Source organism: Urocampus carinirostris, chromosome 18 (assembly GCF_059441175.1).
Source record: "Urocampus carinirostris isolate Australia breed hairy pipefish chromosome 18, RoL_Ucar_1.0, whole genome shotgun sequence".
Taxonomy (NCBI): Eukaryota; Metazoa; Chordata; class Actinopteri; order Syngnathiformes; family Syngnathidae; genus Urocampus; species Urocampus carinirostris.
The window spans coordinates 13,903,223-13,916,778 of record NC_142366.1 but is presented as its reverse complement, the minus strand read 5'-3'; the positions used below and the strand labels follow the sequence as shown (position 1 = coordinate 13,916,778).

The window sequence follows — 13,556 nt, the reverse complement described above, 5'->3', positions numbered from 1 at the left end:
GTATTTTGGAATAAATTACGGCATTTTTTTGGGGGGGGGAACAAATTTATTGACACTAATAACAACAAACAAACAATGTGAGGTTTGAACAACCCTTCTCGACAATCATAACAGCAATCAAGCATATTCACAACTTCGTTATATCTGGCAATATGACTTTTTAACATATTTTCCTGACACTTTTAACATCTTTGTTATGTCAATACAATTTACCTCGGGAATATAAAATCAAAAATCAAACAGAGAAATAACTTGAATGAGGATTATAATTTGAAAACAAAACCGTTGTCGTAACTGACCAATCAGCGGTGCGGGTAAGTGATGTGTCATTCGCGAACGTAACAGCTTTGTGAGCAGGCTCTTTGAAATGATCGAAACTTTAGTTTACAAAAGATACCATATGCACTTTATGACTTATGTGTCGTACAGTCTATCTGTGTGTCTCAGAGTAGTGTGTTCTAGCATAGAGTTTGTTTTATTATCTTCTAGACAATGAGGGCTGAGAGAAACGTAATTTAAATTATCTGTTTATGCTGCAGAATTGACAATAAAGCTGACTTTGACTTTTTTGTGTTCACACATGGACGCTTTAAGATAGGACGTGACGTGAGTGTGTGAATGTTTATATTGCTTGTTGTTATTATTAAATTGTCAACAAGACTTAATTAGCGACTGAGTGTGTCTTTGATTACATCAAGGGGCATTACAATACCACTTTAAACTTATCTCCTTTCCCGCAGTAACTTAAGATTGTTAAGGCCCATTTTGACCGTTATTTTATCTTAAATAATGGTTTCTAAACAGATTGCAAGCAGAGTTATTTTGTAAAATATGTCTCAAAATACTGCAAACAAGAATTATACCAATGCATTTCCCTTCCTAGTAAATATTTTGGTTTATCTATAAGAGCCAAGAAGAAATCCGCAGGTTCGAGAGCGTTTGACATTTGGGCCTAGGTCTTGTGGAAAGCCCTGCCCCCTGTGAGTCGATCTGCAATTTCAGTGGAATTGTTTAAGTCTAGGCTTCAAACACACTTCTATTCTATTGCTTATGAATGACATATATTTTATGTTGACAATATCTGTGTATTGTCTGTTAATGCTACATCCGTTGCAACCGGGTCATCCTTTTGATTTTATATTATACTTTAATTATTTTATATTTTATTTTTTATTTTATTGTTTGTTAATGCAACATCCATTGCAGCCTGGTCATCCTGGAAGGAGGGGTTACCTCATGTGCAGTTGCTTCCCAAGGTTTCTTCCTTGCCCTCATGTAGGTTTTAGATCAGGGGATGGTGTCATAATAGTCTATAGTTTGCAATGATCTGTGGTCTGTGCAGCCCTTTGAGACTCCTAATGATTAAGGGCGTTCGAGAGAGCAGAGAAAGTGCGCTGGCTGCAGAGCTCCGCTCACCCAATCAAATTGTTCTGGGTGACTTGCTGGCATATTGCGGTGTTTACAGTTTGTTCTGTGGGTTATTATTCTAGAGTATCTCAATAGTGAATTTAGATTGTTTAATGAGCTTCCATATGATGGATTCTTTAGCAATGTACAGCCAGAACGGGGTCTGTTGGTGTGATACCTTGACTGTAAACTGTAGTCGAGACTGCGCCCTATATATACTTGTAAAACAGAAACGAGGCATTGTGTGCAATGTAGAATGACCTGCCTGTGAATATGCAAAGTCAGTTTTACATTTAATGGAATTGAAGGGATTATGAAATTTATGAGTTAAATTCCATCCCTAAGCCAGAAATACTTATTCTAATATATATAATCACAGGCCATAGATTCCTAATCCTTGTTTTATAATATAGTAGTGTAATCATGTTTCAGGGATCCCTTAACCTTGAGTGTCATAGAGGCACCACTTTTTGTGGTATGTCTTTGGCAAAGTACAGCCTGGTGATGCCCATCCCTCTCTTTTTTGGGGGGTAGGAGTTTTCTCCACCACATGAAAGTTTTTAAATCCATTATATATTTTGTGCATGTTTTATTATTGGTAATATATATATCGATTTGTTTGTTTGTATCCTCTACCCATTAGGTTTGTAGCGGCATAATTTCTGAAGAGCCGTTTGAGAGCTGAAAAGGCCGGGCCTATTTAGTGAGCCGTGCCAAAAAAGCCGGTTCTTTTAAAAGAGCTGGAAATCCCAGTACTCGTCCGGGCGTGCGAATGAATGACAAGCATCTCGACCAATGGCGTTACAAAACCGAAATACAACCTAAGCCAATGACGACGGGTTTTCTCTTTGATTTGACGTCTATCATAGGACGACCGCCATTACCCATTGCGTTATTTCCGTCATACGTCAAAAAGGTTTTAACAGGACTTCTCTGTTATTTTTTTTCCAAAAAGGAAAACATCCACAAACATACTCGACCATTTTATTTTGCACACGTACCTTAGACTTTTTGAGTAAAGAAGTTCATAAACAACTACTTGGGTGCGCGAGATCACACGTCGACATCGTCGCCATTTTGTATGTGGCGTATCGAACAGATCGAAGGAACAACATGCCTCATTCGTGTTCTTCCATGACTTGTACCAACCGCTGTACAGCCGAATCCAGAGCTCGTGGGATTACTTTTCACAGGTAAAAACAAGCGATTTACCGGAAACAATGTACTCGTTCACGATCAAAATAGTGTTTCCAGATTTAACGGCTAAATCCATGCATGGCTCTTGAATTCCTTTACTGAAACCAACCTGCAAGTTTTTTTTCGTAATAATAGGATTTTGAAATTACCTTGTTATTTGCGTAAATTGCCTGGACATATTTTAACTACAAACTCCCTAAAATCCCCTCCTGTGCGCGACTTTTAAAAAGCGCTTTGTCGATGTTTGTTGTTTTGCAGTACCTAAACTGACCTGTGGAGGACAGCAGGATGCCACAGGAAGGAGACGGGAGATTTATATTATGTATTATTTGGCGCCTATTAGAGATTGAAAACCCCCAGAATTCATTAAAAAACATTGGTTTGAATAATTAGCAAAAATACATAAACTATCATATAAACGTGCGTTCTTAAAAATACTCGTAGGTCAAGAAATTTCTTTTTAGACAGTGTATAAGATAGGGCTCACCTAGAAGGAGCTAACCTGATTTATTGTAGTGGTGAATTATAACTGTTTATCAAATCATACAAAACGCCCAAATACTTTGATTTAATTGATAACTGTACGGTACAATTTAGTGTAAATAATTTAATATTTCTAGGGCATCTAACATATTTGCAAATATTTAACAGCTCAAAAGGATAATCAGGTATTGCTATTTAGTGGTTTTAAAAAGCTTTATTAACTCAAGTATATTTTTCCAACCCAAGAAGATATAAATCTAAATGGTCTACATTTATATAGCGCTTTTCAAGTCAATGAAGACCTCCCAAAGTGCTTTACAATGTGCTTCACACTTACCCTTTCACACACACTCACATACCGATAGCAGTGTCAGCCATGCAAGGCACCTACTAGCTTATCGGGGGCATCAGGGATTCAGTGTCCTGCCCAAGGACACTTCAATGTATAACACAGAGGAGCCGGGAATCGAAACTGCGACCCCTGGATCCCAAGACAAGCGCTTTACTTCCTAAGCTTCTTTAAAAAATATCACGTAGGATAACCACACTTCCAAAACCCCCAAAAATCTTACTATATTGGTCGCTAATAAACAAAGAAGAGATTTTGACTCATTTAAAAAAAAAAAAAAAAACATCCATCCATTTCCTGTACCCTGAACTGGTTGCCAGACAGTTGCAGGGCACACAGAGAGATACCTCACTCATTCATTCACACCTAGGGACAATTTGGACCGGCAAAGTAACATGACATGCATGTTTTGGGGAATGTGGGAGGAAACCGGAGTGCAGGAGTAACCCGCAAAGGCACGAGGAGAACATGCAAACACTGCATGGTGAGGCTGCAGTATCTCCGCTCTGTGGGGCTGTGCGTTAACCACCCCGCCACTGTGCTACATTAAAAGTGAACATTTTACTTTAAAACAAGGACAAATATTTTTCATTAATATATAAGATTAAAAAAAAATCTAATTTTAAGACTTTAACTTTTTCTTTTTGTAAAATTGATATTTAACATCTCTAAAGTGTCAGTGTGTAACTTTTCGCCACCTAGTGGACAATAAATAAATACATGATACATGAAATATATAAACGGGCACACAAAACTGAAAACATACCTTGCTAATTTTTTTATTTTTCGTCGATGCCAAATGTTATTGCACTTCTTTACATTGCACTAATGTTACCGTGCACTACTCCTTTTCATTCGCAAACATTGTACTATTATTATAATTTAGGCCTGTCTCAAAGCATTATGTATTTTTTTCTGTCTTTTTTTCTGAGTCTTTTATCTTTTTTTCCTCTTCATAGTCTTTATTACATGTTTTCCCCTGAAGTATCATGTCCGTTGTTGATATTGATCGAAAATGGTGGAAGTAAGAAAAGGACTGTTTCAAATACAGTCCAAATGCTAACCCAATCTCTAAAAAAGATGTAAAGGGAAGATTTTTTTTTTCAGCGCATCGAAAAATGTTTCATACTTATCGTGCAACAAAAGGAAAATTGACATACGCTGCCATGTTGATTTCAGCCAGAAGATTGTGACAGCAAGAAGAATATTTGTAAGTTATGGAAACCCCTTTTAAAAACCCAGAAAAAATACCTCGATTCTATTTTATTTAACTTTAGATGTTGTGACTTTTTCTAGATTGGTCTTAAAATTAGATTAAGAAAAAGTTGTTTTTAATTCACATTTCCATGTTAGCTGTAAAAATAATAAAAAAATAAGTACAAATATGGTCCTAAAATGACAAAAACGAGGGTTAAGCAATTCTTGCTCATATCTAATCTAAACTTACTTATAAAGCCCGACTTGAGTGCGTGTGTGTTCGTATGTAGCTTACAGGCTCCGAAACGTCTGGACCAGTTTTTGTGAAAATTTACAGTTGTTTCTAGCAAAGTTTGGTGTCAAGGCAACCCCAATAAATACCAACAAAATCGATAAACATATGCTTTCGTGTACAAGCGGCTCTGGAGCTGCATGCAGGCATGTGGCTCTTTGGCACTGCTTAGTGGCTCCATGGCGCTTTTTCAACAAACCACCGTCCCAACAACCTCGCGCAAGTAGAATGCCTGGCAACGCCAAGCCCAGCAGCGTTAGGCCATTATTCTTGAAAATACATGTTTTGTTGTCCAAAAATACTCAAATTTGGCCTTCATGGTCATGATACTTTTACTAAACTTTCTCTGGCATATATAGGTTCCCGAAAGATCGAGTGATGAGAAAAAAATGGGAAAAAAACGTCCGCAGAGGAGGATTCCCCTCTAACTCTTCGACCATGCTGTGTAGTGAGCACTTCAGACCGCAGGACTTTGACAGAACGGGTCAGACAGTCCGTCTGCGAGAAGGAACCGTTCCCGTCTGCTGCTTCAAACCTCCTGACAATAAGGTAGGGCATAGGGCAGGGGTGTCTGTTGAATCAGGCCCATAAACAGATTTAATATGTCCGGTAGACAACGTTGGGAAAGGAGCAAGGGAAAAAAAAGTTTGCTTCGCCTCAAATAAGGTGCTGCAGTTTTCCACTTGATGGTGCTAAAGCCGAGCGCTACTCCCTAAAAAAGACAAAACGGGAAAATGAACGAATAAAAATAGAAAAAGCAAAGCAGAGAAAACAAAGAGGGAGGAAAAAAGAAAGGAAAGGAAAAGGAAAAATGCAAGAAACTAAATTAGAAAGGGAAAAAGAAAGAAATACAGGTTATTGTTTTTTGGGGTTCCTGTAACAGCAAGATCGTTGACAAACATGTCAGCTCCCTCTATGTGAGGCTAAGGATATGTACAACAAATCAAACAGTTGTTAACCAACGACAATTTAAAAAATTCACTTAGTCGATATTGTTCTTTTTCAATGAGTTTTTTTTTTAAACCACTAAGATGCGCTAAATAATGCTCACTGTGCCATTGACTATAAGGGGATTTTTTATTTTTTTTTAAATTGTTTTTCTTTTTTCTTTTTTTTTTTTTTTAATACAAATGCACAGTTAATAACCCCTGCAAGAGATTAAATCTTCATAAAAGAAAAAAAGCATTGAAGGAGACAAAAACAACAATTGTTTACCGTAAATTCCGGACTATAGAGCATACCTGATTATATGCCGCACCAACCTCATTTTAAGATCAAAACCGATTTTGCACACACACAAGCCGCTCCTGTATATGAGCCGCATGCGCCCGCCCGCATCATCAAGCATAGCACAAGTACAAAATTTAACCAAGCTAACCATCAGATCCTGCAATTGAAGCTTAATTTCCTCCATTGAAGAATACATTTCATGAATCACAGCCAGCATAATGAATCCAAAATGATACAAGTACTTATGGTTTGCTGCAGACCTGCATATTCTGGGTACCCGTTGATAGTAATCCAAGGAAAAAAAGTGTATATTTCCAAAGGTAAGGGTGGGAAGAATATATATCTACTATTGTCTGCTGCGTCCATTGTTTGTTTGTTTGTACATGATTCAAATTGAATCGTTTCTTGTACATGATTCAATTGTTTTTTTGTTTGTACATGATTCAAATTGAATCGTTTCTCCGGCGCCGTCACGAATGGCAGCCACTCCAGCAGCTCCCGTGTTATTTTCGATTGTTTCGATTGTTCTCAGCTCAGGGATGCTGCTGGAAAAGTGAATTTCCCTTCGGGGATGAATAAAGTATCTATCTATCTATCTATCTATCTACAAACACCCACCTTTATCGGTCCCCACCTCCCATCAGCCCGCGTTTGCTCCGCCCCTCTTTTTTCATTCGCTCGTGCAGAAGTGTCTCAAATAAATACATTACAAAAATATACAGTTGCAAATACATATTACACATATTTACAAAGAAAGACGGTACACCGAGATAGTTTTCAAAGCTTCAATAATAATAATATAACTTTCATCCTAAACCGTTCCTTTCAAAGGTGCCAACACGCTAGTAGGATCACGCTCGCAATGCATCAAACGTGTCCATCAAAAAAAAGCATCCCGTAATTGTGAATTTCACGGTAAACCATTCTCATCTTTCTTCCTATAACAGATGTCATTAGGGACGTCTTCCTCAATATCGGAAAGGACCTTTGTCGTACAAACAATTCGAACGTAAACTAAGAGGATGCAGTCTACATCGGCGCACTTATTCCACCGGTCTAAATCTTTCCTTTTGTACTCGAGTGCGGTTGGTGGCCGTTAGAAAAATTACATAAATTGGCCGCTCCACTGAGTAAGCCGGAGGGCTGAACATTTTGGAAAAATTAGTGGCTTATAGTCAAGAATTTACGGTAATTAGATCTTACACCCCTGAATCATTATCATATTTAAAATTTGAGCCTTCCAAAGATCCCTAGCCCTACAGCTAAGGCACTTTTTAAGTCAAGTCATGTTTATTTGTAAAGCCCTTAATCACAAAGAGTCTCAAACGGGTGCACAGACCAGTTTGTTGCAAACCACAGACTATTACACCATCCCCTGATCTAAAACCTACATGGTACATAAGCGGCACAAGGAAAAACTCAAAAACCTCAACATGAGGAAAATGAAGAAACCTTGAGAAGAGACCACACATGAGGTAATTTCCCTTTCAGGATGACCAGGCGGCAGTGGATGTTGCAATAACAAATAATACAGATATATACATAAGATATAGGTTTTTCATCTGCTATAAATTAGAAGTGTGTTTTAAGCTTAGATTGAAACAGTTCCACTGAGGTTGCAGATCGAATCTCAGGGGGAAGAGCATTCCACAGCACCGGGGCCCGAATGGAGAATGCTCTCGAACCCGCGGATATTATTTACCAGTCCGATCCCTGTGAGAGTGCTTTTTGTACCACGTGCCCCTAAACCAAAATGACTGACACTAATTTACAGGGTTTGTACGGGTGCTTGAAATACTTGAAATTATGTAGTTGCAAGGATTCAAAATTGCTTGGATTGTGGGTGAAGTGCCTGTATATGCTTGTAATTGTTGCTGGACAAAAATTGCGCCGACACTGCTCCCTGGCGGTTTTGCTTTGTCACTGCTTTTTTTTCTTCTCTCACAAGTAACTGCACCTGGCATTAGTTTGTACAGCATTGTTCTATTAAGAGTCCATTCTACAATTAAACAGGGCACTATGAACTATTTATTAGTACAAGGATTACGTATACATTTTAGACATTACGGCCCATGCAAAAAATAAAGGGACAGTGTGTTATAATTAGTGCCTCCTAATGGTACAAAAACCCTTCATTTAGTAAAAAAATGATTTGAGTAATGAGCAAAAATACATAATCATATCAATGTTGATGTTTATATATATTCAAAGGTCTAGAAATGTGTATTTCTTTTACATAGCAGAATTCATACCTAGTAGTTGCTGACATGTTTGTCTGGCATCATGCTTACAAGCTGTCCTCATTTGGCACAAGTTTTTGTTCGCGTTAGACAATACAGTGCCATCTAGTGGTCAAATATTACACAACGTATCTGTAAGGTAGTGTTTCCCAGTGGTAAATAGAAATGGGAAGAACTTCCTGCAACTGGAATGTAGGCTACATATTAGTCATTGTTACCAAAAGCTCATATGGAGAGGCATTTGTCTCAAATAAAAATATATTCGCGATTTACTCAAGATGTAAAAATCATTTGTCTTGATAAATGGACACACTGCATATGTATATCGCAGATATTTTTGTGGCTCTGCAAAATACATGATTTACAGCGGATATGTTATTTTAATGATACTGGAGAAATTGTATAAGTGTCTTTGAAGGTCCTTACAAAGTGCTTGAATTTGGCCATGAAAAAGTTGTACGAACCCTGAATGTAACATGGTGATCATTTCAACCTTTCATTTGTATGTGAAGGCCCCCAGGATGTCTCAAACTTCACAGAAGGCTCGCGAGCCTCTCCCAGTACAGCCGCCCCCGCCGCCCGCACCCAAACCTGCGCCCGTGCCTCCGCCCACCGTTGTGAGTGATAATTCCGATGCAAAATCTCTACCTTTTGCCGACAATCGGGCTGAACTTTCCTTCCAGGACCACGCGTACGCATCCACGCCTGCCGAGCTGAGGGTTAAACTCAGCGAAGCCTTGGCGAGGTTGGAGAGCCTGGAACGGGAGAAGAGGAACGCCAAGGATCGAGAGCGCCGGGCTAGGAACACAGTCAGTTGCCTCCTGGAGGACTTGGAGGTGAAGAAAATCCTCAACGACGAGTTGAAGGAACGCCTCGATATCTACTCAGGTGAAGAATCCCTCACCCGGCTCAGAAAAATTGGGATTTGACCTATAAAAAAATAAATAGAAAGGACGAGATTTTTACTAATTTTGAATGGAGGAGCTATCCTGCCATTCGTATAAACAAATGTATTGATACAATATAAAGAAGTAAACACATGAATACATCTCGCAATACCTAAATATGACACGAATGCAATTTATGTTTTTTAATTCTGTATTTATTTTCTCACAAATGACAGTTGTGATCAGTATTGGGCACGTTACTTAAAAAAAGTAGTAATAGTTACTCATTACTTCTTCCAAAAAGTAACTAAGTTAGTGATTGAATTACTCCATAGTCAAAGTAACAAGTTATCAGGGGAAGTCACTATTTCTATTACTATAAAAAGAAGTTGTATGTCAAATAATTGAAAAATTTCTGGGCAAATACGAAACACCGCAGTGTTGCCTTTATTGGAGTTTACTTAGATAGGATTTACAATTCCTTTTAGGGAACCGTTTTTTACTGGCTCAGTTCACTACATAGAGCCGACTCTTTTGGGTACCAAACATTTTCTTGCTTTAATCCCAACATTACCAAATATCATACATAATGGAGATGAAAATAAAGAAAAAGACAAAAATGAAAAAAAGAAGCTGATAAGCACAGGAAATATGATAAAAATAATTAAAAATCAACAACAACAAAAGATAAAATACTATGCGATCCCTTCCTAAGATTTCTTCATTTTCCTCATATTGAGGTTTTTGAGTTTTTCCTTGCCCTCATGTAGGTTTTAGATCAGGGGATGGTGTCATATTAGTCTGTGGTTTGCAATAATCTGTCGTCTGTACAGCCCTTTGAGACTTCTTGTGATTTAGGGCTATCCAAATAAACATGACTTGATTAAACAAATGACCAAATACGAAACAAAATACATGACAAATACATAAAAAAATAATTGACAAAATACACAACAAAATAAAAACTGAAATAAACAAATGACTACATAAATGAAAAAATACAGTAATAAATAACAAAATACACAACAAAATATATTCAGAAATCAAATGACAAAATGCATAAATAGCAATATATGGACAAATTACAATTTAATATGGTAATATAAGCATTTGCTTCTAACTACCCCTTTTCGAACATATTATGTAACGTTATTTTGTTGTTGAGTTATTGTTTTTGTTCTGTTTTTATTTTGATGTTCGAATAAAGTTTTCATTCATTCAAGTTATGTGTTCATTCACTGACGTAAAATATTTGTAAGTACTTATTCATACATTTATTTCTTCATATGACAGGATTGGTCCTCCAACCAACTAATGTAAACACATAATTAACATCTACAACTGTCAACAGCACCGAAGGTGTTAACCATCCTGGTTTTTTTTAATGGTTTGTCACTAATTTTCCGGCCTTTCCAGATATTCCCGTTCACCTGCTCTCCAAACACAGCCGCCAGTACACAAAAGAGCAGAGAGATTTTGCAGTCACGCTCCACTTTCACGGACCCAAGGCCTATGACTACCTAAGGGAGTCCCTCCATATTAATCTCCCGCATCCACATACGTTGCAAAAGTAATATTCTTTTTTATTAATAAATCCAGTAAAGTGCACCTATTAACTTTTTTTTTTGCAAGATGGGTCAGTTCCGGGCTGGCCAAACTAGACCTCGACAATGAATCGAAACAGGAGGAGAAAGGAGAAGATAACACGGATTTAGGTAATTTTGTACCTAAGTGCCAAGATTTTTTTTTTTTGTAAAAACATTAACCGAGCAGGTCAAAATGATCCAGAAAAGGACATTGGACTTTAGCTGAATGATTGTTTGAAACATTTTTTTATCGCTGAGCAGACGTCCAGGAGAACATGGAGCTCTCCAGGGTTAATCTGCTCCCTTACGAGAAGTTTGTGGAGATTTTTGGGAACGTGGTGGAGAAATGCCCCATGGTGGCGGCGGCGGTCTGCGGCCAGCGTCCCTTCGCCGATGTTGACGCTTTGGAGATGGCAATCTGCGACTTTATTGACGCTCTTTCGGATTTGGGTGAGTCGGCGTTAAGGCCCCCCAGATGGCGCTCTAGTTTTAAATAATACAGTAGATCGCCGGGGTATGGCATCCATGGTTTTCGACAGGGGTGTCCAAACTTTTCCGAAAGCGGGCCAGATTCGGTAAGCTTAAAATGTGTGAGGTCCGACTATTCAGCCTGGCTTTTTTTGAACGGTCTTTTAATAAATTCACCCAATTTGGTCATGCCTGTCTTACGACATTTTCACTTCACTGTCCAGTATAAGATGTTTTTAAGCCCTTTTTGTTAAGAAATTATTTTGCGTGCCCAAAACGTATCAAATCCAATCTTTTGGATGTTAGTGCATATGACGTCTATAAGATGTTTTTCTGCTCATGCTTGTCTGCTATTATTAAAAATAAAAAAGCGATTAAAGCAAGCACATTTTCTATGACCATGATGATCATTGCATGTGGATAATTTAAAATCAATTTAGTTTTAGATAAGACAATCATTTATTCGTCCCACAATGGGGACATTTCATTTGTTGCAGCAGTAAGAGCATTTAGAAATATAACAAAATTCAATCTGGTGTTGCCATTCCCTCTTCTCTGCATCCACCCCCTACTCCACTCTACCAGTTCAAGTCACGTCACACTAAATTTGAAGGTAAATCAAAAGTCATTTTTCATTTACATGGAAATTTATTTAGAATGTTATTCAATCAAATACACGTTACTAGGCAAGGTGAATCTTTGTGAACCAATGAGACTTTGTCTCAGCTGTTTTAGCCAAAAGGTTCACTTTTCAGTGTTTCATATTGACTCTTTACTGACCCTTGCTGTAATACTGCAGCTTAATTTAATAATGTAACAAAGCACTGAAGTCCTGGAGAATCAATATTAATTGTTAATATCTGTTTAAGAAATGTAGACATAGATACACTCGTATAATTTCACAATGCACTGTTAATTGATTTTTGTTTAAGAATAACAATTTTATCCTATGCAGTGTGACTTAATCTCTTTAGTCTCTGTATCTAAATGAACTAGCTGGCTGACTGACAAACTGACTGACTCATGTAATTATACTAACTCACAAAACAATTTATTTGAAAAACAAATTCTCTCTCTCTCTCTCTCTCATTAAATATTTATGATAGGTTACCATCACCGGCTACACATCAATTTCGTATTGCGATCCTCACCTCAGAACTGATTCATCTCATATCCCGGGCTCTACTGTACTAGTTTTTTTTCCCTTTATGTTGATTAATCCTCAACTGTGTCCAGGCAAAGAAGGGATCCTCAGGTGCCACCCAGATTTGACAAGCCGAGATCTCTACACTGGCACCTTGACCCAGGAATCCATGAATGAGCAAATGGGTCTGGGCCTGGACACGCTGAGCGCAGATGAGGCCTGCACCATATCCTGCTTGAACGAGGAATACAAGGAGCGCTTCGGCTTCCCTTTTGTCATCTGTGCCCGCATGAACGACATGGCCGGCATTTTCCAGGAGATGCGCGGCCGCGTCGCAAACGGCTGCTCGGAGGAGAGAGAGCGCGCCATCGAGGAGGTCAAGAAGATATGTCGTCTGCGATTACGGGACCTCGTGCGCGATGACGACGCTGTTGAGTTTTAAGATGTTTGTATTTTCTGGATTGAGATGGATGTCATACACACTTGGCAGGATGGAGGTGCTCTTTTTTTTTTAAATCTTTTTTTTGGGGGGGGGAATGATTCAGGTAGTTGTTGAAAAGTACAGCGGTATCTCGGTACTTAACGACCTTATAATCAAACAAATCTGTATCAGAACAAAAACATTGGAGCTCCAACACGTGGGAAAATGAGATAAATGCTATCTCGTCAGTCTGACAACACATGGATAAATGTCTTTTCAAGTTAAAGGTGGTGTTTTATACTTGAAATTATGCTACCCTCTGTCGCCATCTCCAGGCTTGAATTCGCAATTGCTCAGTCAGCTCATTCCTTAAGTACAATACTGTACACTCTTCTTTTTTCATCAATTTGTGGGGTAGGGTTGGCGTTTGGACTGTCCTTACTTTTATGATTTTCAGGCTACACTAACAAAAAACCTTGGCACAAGCATTAAATGCCTTTCCATCCTTCCTACCCTGCTTCTTAATGAGTTGTGTGTCACAGAATAACTTTGCTAAAAGTAAGATAAAGGCAGATAAACGCGGTGAATAAAAATATATAAAGGCTCTTTGAACTCTTTGGGGCATTGGTAACACATACACTTATTAGAAGATATT

General features: G+C 38.2%; 1 protein-coding gene across 1 annotated transcript; it reads left to right on the top strand.

The window, feature by feature from the left end:
- Nucleotides 1-2,311: 2,311 nt before the first annotated feature.
- On the top strand, nt 2,312-13,413 carry urad (ureidoimidazoline (2-oxo-4-hydroxy-4-carboxy-5-) decarboxylase). Its single transcript, XM_088322461.1, has 8 exons — nt 2,312-2,600; nt 5,285-5,474; nt 8,908-9,012; nt 9,079-9,283; nt 10,699-10,852; nt 10,915-10,997; nt 11,130-11,318; nt 12,573-13,413. The coding sequence occupies exons 1-8, from the start codon at nt 2,521-2,523 to the stop codon at nt 12,920-12,922; spliced, it is 1,356 nt and encodes a 451-aa protein (XP_088178587.1). The 5' UTR covers nt 2,312-2,520; the 3' UTR covers nt 12,923-13,413.
- The last annotated feature ends 143 nt before the right edge of the window (nt 13,414-13,556 follow it).

Coding starts and splice junctions, on each gene's coding strand:
- urad (XM_088322461.1), top strand. CDS start 2,521: ATGCCTCATTCGTGTTCTTCCATGACTTGTACCAACCGCTGTACAGCC. Junction 9,013..9,078: donor CCGTGCCTCCGCCCACCGTT/GTGAGTGATAAT, acceptor CTTTCCTTCCAG/GACCACGCGTACGCATCCAC. Junction 10,853..10,914: donor CATCCACATACGTTGCAAAA/GTAATATTCTTT, acceptor TTTTTTTGCAAG/ATGGGTCAGTTCCGGGCTGG.